The sequence below is a fragment of the Tribolium madens genome, unplaced genomic scaffold, assembly GCF_015345945.1.
Source record: "Tribolium madens isolate multiple individuals breed KSU strain unplaced genomic scaffold, Tmad_KSU_1.1 Scaffold_1;HRSCAF=32;Tcas5.2_LG8, whole genome shotgun sequence".
In the NCBI taxonomy this organism is placed as follows: domain Eukaryota; kingdom Metazoa; phylum Arthropoda; class Insecta; order Coleoptera; family Tenebrionidae; genus Tribolium; species Tribolium madens.
In genome coordinates this window covers 10,925,790-10,928,844 of record NW_025400984.1, presented here as the reverse complement: position 1 = coordinate 10,928,844, position 3,055 = coordinate 10,925,790, and the positions used below count along the sequence as shown (strand labels likewise).

Here is a 3,055-nt window from a genome sequence, read left to right as displayed (position 1 = left end):
ACAAATTCAGTGCCAATTCTTTATTCTTTTCCGAGATCCGTGCTTCTTTTGGTTTAACATTTTCTTAATTGAGAATTAAGATTTGACATATGACACCCACTTTTGACGTTTTAAAAAAAAATTGGTTTAAAAATTCACCGTTAGTGGCGCCACATGAGGAACGATTATAAATTGTTCAAAAACATATTTTTAGGGCTTATGGAAAGGCCGTATACGCTAGTATGAATGGAGTCGGCGATGGATAAAATACCAGGAATATGGAAAAAATCTGTCAAAAAATTTTTGACATTTGACATTTTTTTAATTTAAACTCTCATAACTCCGAAATTTTTATAGACAAAATTTTTCCATGTTCCTGGTATCTTACATGACATTTTTTTCTCTACTCTGTATAGTCAAAAAAAAAAGAAAATCGTACTTATCAACATCTTCTTCTGTTATTTCTGTTATGGGTTTAAGCCACCCAAGACCAGCATTGTTGACCAAAAGGTCAATTGGGCCAATTTTAGTCAAAGCTAAATTTGTCGCATTCCAGTCACTCAAATCCACACAAATTGTCTCAATTAGGGGATTTTCCTGTTTTAGGGTTTGTAACTGGGATTGGGTGCGCCCAATTGCCACTACGAGGGCCCCACATTTGGCCAATTGCAGAACAATTTCGCGCCCGATTCCTGTAAAAATCATAATTTTTATAAAAAAGAACAAACAACAAAAACTTAAAAAAAAAGAAATCTGTATTTTAACATGTAGAGAATATCTAAGAAAATACCTAAAAAATAAAGAAATTGTTTACATATCGACTAAATAAAGATTTGTCAACAAGAAATTACCACCTAGGATTTGAATTTTTAGGAAAATTACGTTTTTCATGTTGTTTGTAACTAGAATTTTCAGAAGTAATTTTGAATGCCTAGTGTTGGTTACCCCTTGTTGTTGACGGTTGACGTTTTCTGTCAACCTGCTGTCAACTATTCTATACAAACTGACAGGTGACTTAACCTAAATTTTTGACACTAGTTACGATATCTTTTGTTTGTCACTAAAAACCAACCTAACCAAGTCTATGGCAACCTATTCACGAATATCCCTAAATCCTAGGGAGTAATTTATTGTTGATACGATAATAGAACTGAAAAAATAAAGTTAAAAATGTTTTAGTTTCATAATTACCAAATCATAAACACCAAATTGAAACTTTCTTGGAGAAAATCAATATTAGTATATTATTTAACGAGTAGACATTCAAGAGGATAAAGTTTATACACGAGCCAAAGACGAGTGTATAAATCATCCAAGTGAATTATAATCATTATGAGCGAGTCAAATACAATGTTTTACCTACGATCTTTTGTAATAAAATATTTTCTACTTTATTCTAACTTATATCTATGATAATGAGAGATCTCGGATTTATGATAAGTCGTAGATTTTTTATTTGCTTTTCTTTTGGTAAACAGAGTATAATATAAAACTAAATTTTTTGATAAATTACCCAAAAATGGGACTTTTGAGGCAGCAGCCAACCATTTCGTAAACTTTACAGATTATTTCGAAAAAACTACATTTATTTTTCTACTACACCTTGTATTAAGAAAATAAAAACGAGCAGTTTATTTTTAACATAAATTGTAAAACTCTAACTCAAGCAAAAATACACAATTACAGAAATAAAAAGTAGAAAAAAAGAGAGAAAAATCAAAATATCTAAGAGCGAGAGAGAAACAAAGCCGGGTTAAGTAATATTATTGACGTGAAATTAAAATTTTTCAATTAAGACATTAAAATTAAGATAGAAACAAAAAATTCTATTTTGATTTTGAAATACAGAAAGAACAGAATTATAGTAACTGAAAATAGGGTAAGTCCGGGAGAAATGGACCTCATTTTCAAAAACCTGCTGTAAAATTATGATTTTTATTTTAATTCAAGCCACGAATGCTTTTTCTCATCAGAACTAACAAAATAAAAAACACATTTTTAGACATTTTTTTTGAGTAATGTATGTGTTTGATTTTTTAGGTTAGTCAGACCTTGCTCACAAAAATAGTAAGTTTTAACCAATTTTGTAAGAAGATTTAATTTAGTTTCATAATACGAATCATAAAACTTTGTCTTAAATTTAAACACAAAATTGAAACTTTCTTGGAGAAAATCGATAATAGTATATTATTTAACGAGTACACATTCAAGGGGATAAAGTTTATACACGAGCCAGAAACGAGTGAATTATAATCATTATGAACGAGTCAAATACGATGTTTTACCTACGATTTTTTTTAATAAAATACTTTCTACTTACTACTATTCTAACTTTTATCTATGATAATGAGAGATCTGTGATTTATGTTAAGTCGTAAATTTTTTATTTGCTTTTCTTTTGAGAATATAAAACTAAATTTTTTGAAAAATTACCAAAAAAGGGACTTTTGAGGCAGCAGCCAACCATTTCGTAAACTTTACAAATTATTTCGGAAAAACTACTCTATTTTTCTACTACACCTTGTATTAAGAAAATAAAATCGAGCAGTTTATTTTTAACATAAATTGTAAAACTCTAACTTAAGCAAAAATACACAATTACAGAAATAAAATGTAGAAAAAAAGTCGGGTTAAGTAATATTATTGACGTGAAATCAAAATTTTTCAATTAAGACATTAGAATTAAGATAGAAAACAAAAAATTCTATTTTGATTTTGAAATACAGAAAGAATAGAATTACAGTAACTGAAAATAGGGTAAGTCCGGGAGAAATGGACCTCATATTCAAAAACCTGCTATAAAATTATGATTTTTGTTTCAATTCAACAAAATAAAAACACATTCTGTTGCAAATACAATAAAAATAATGTGTATATCACTCCCACTGGTCCATCTCTCCCAGATTTACCCTACAAAAATTAAAAAAAAAATCAATAAAGAAGAAAACCGAGCTGACGTAAAATTAGAATATTTCAAGTGAAATTATTTGAAGGAAAACATAATTAATTATCTTGAGCAACAAAATAAAATAGTATATTCTTTTATTTTTATTTGTCTAGGATTAAAAGTGAATTG

General features: G+C 28.3%; 1 protein-coding gene across 2 annotated transcripts in view; it reads right to left on the bottom strand.

Annotated features, from left to right (window-relative positions):
• LOC123016275 (L-xylulose reductase-like) overlaps positions 1–3,055 on the bottom strand; it is a 9,755-nt gene that overhangs the window by 4,499 nt on the left and 2,201 nt on the right. Inside the window, exon 1 of one of the 2 annotated variants that reach the window (XM_044416569.1) lies at positions 419–707. The exons of the other annotated variant lie outside the window; for it this stretch is intronic. Within the exon in view, the coding sequence (XP_044272504.1) occupies positions 419–684 (266 nt within the window). The 5' untranslated portion in view covers positions 685–707. Of the gene's footprint in view, positions 1–418; positions 708–3,055 lie in introns of those variants that run through there. 2 annotated transcript variants of the gene reach the window in all.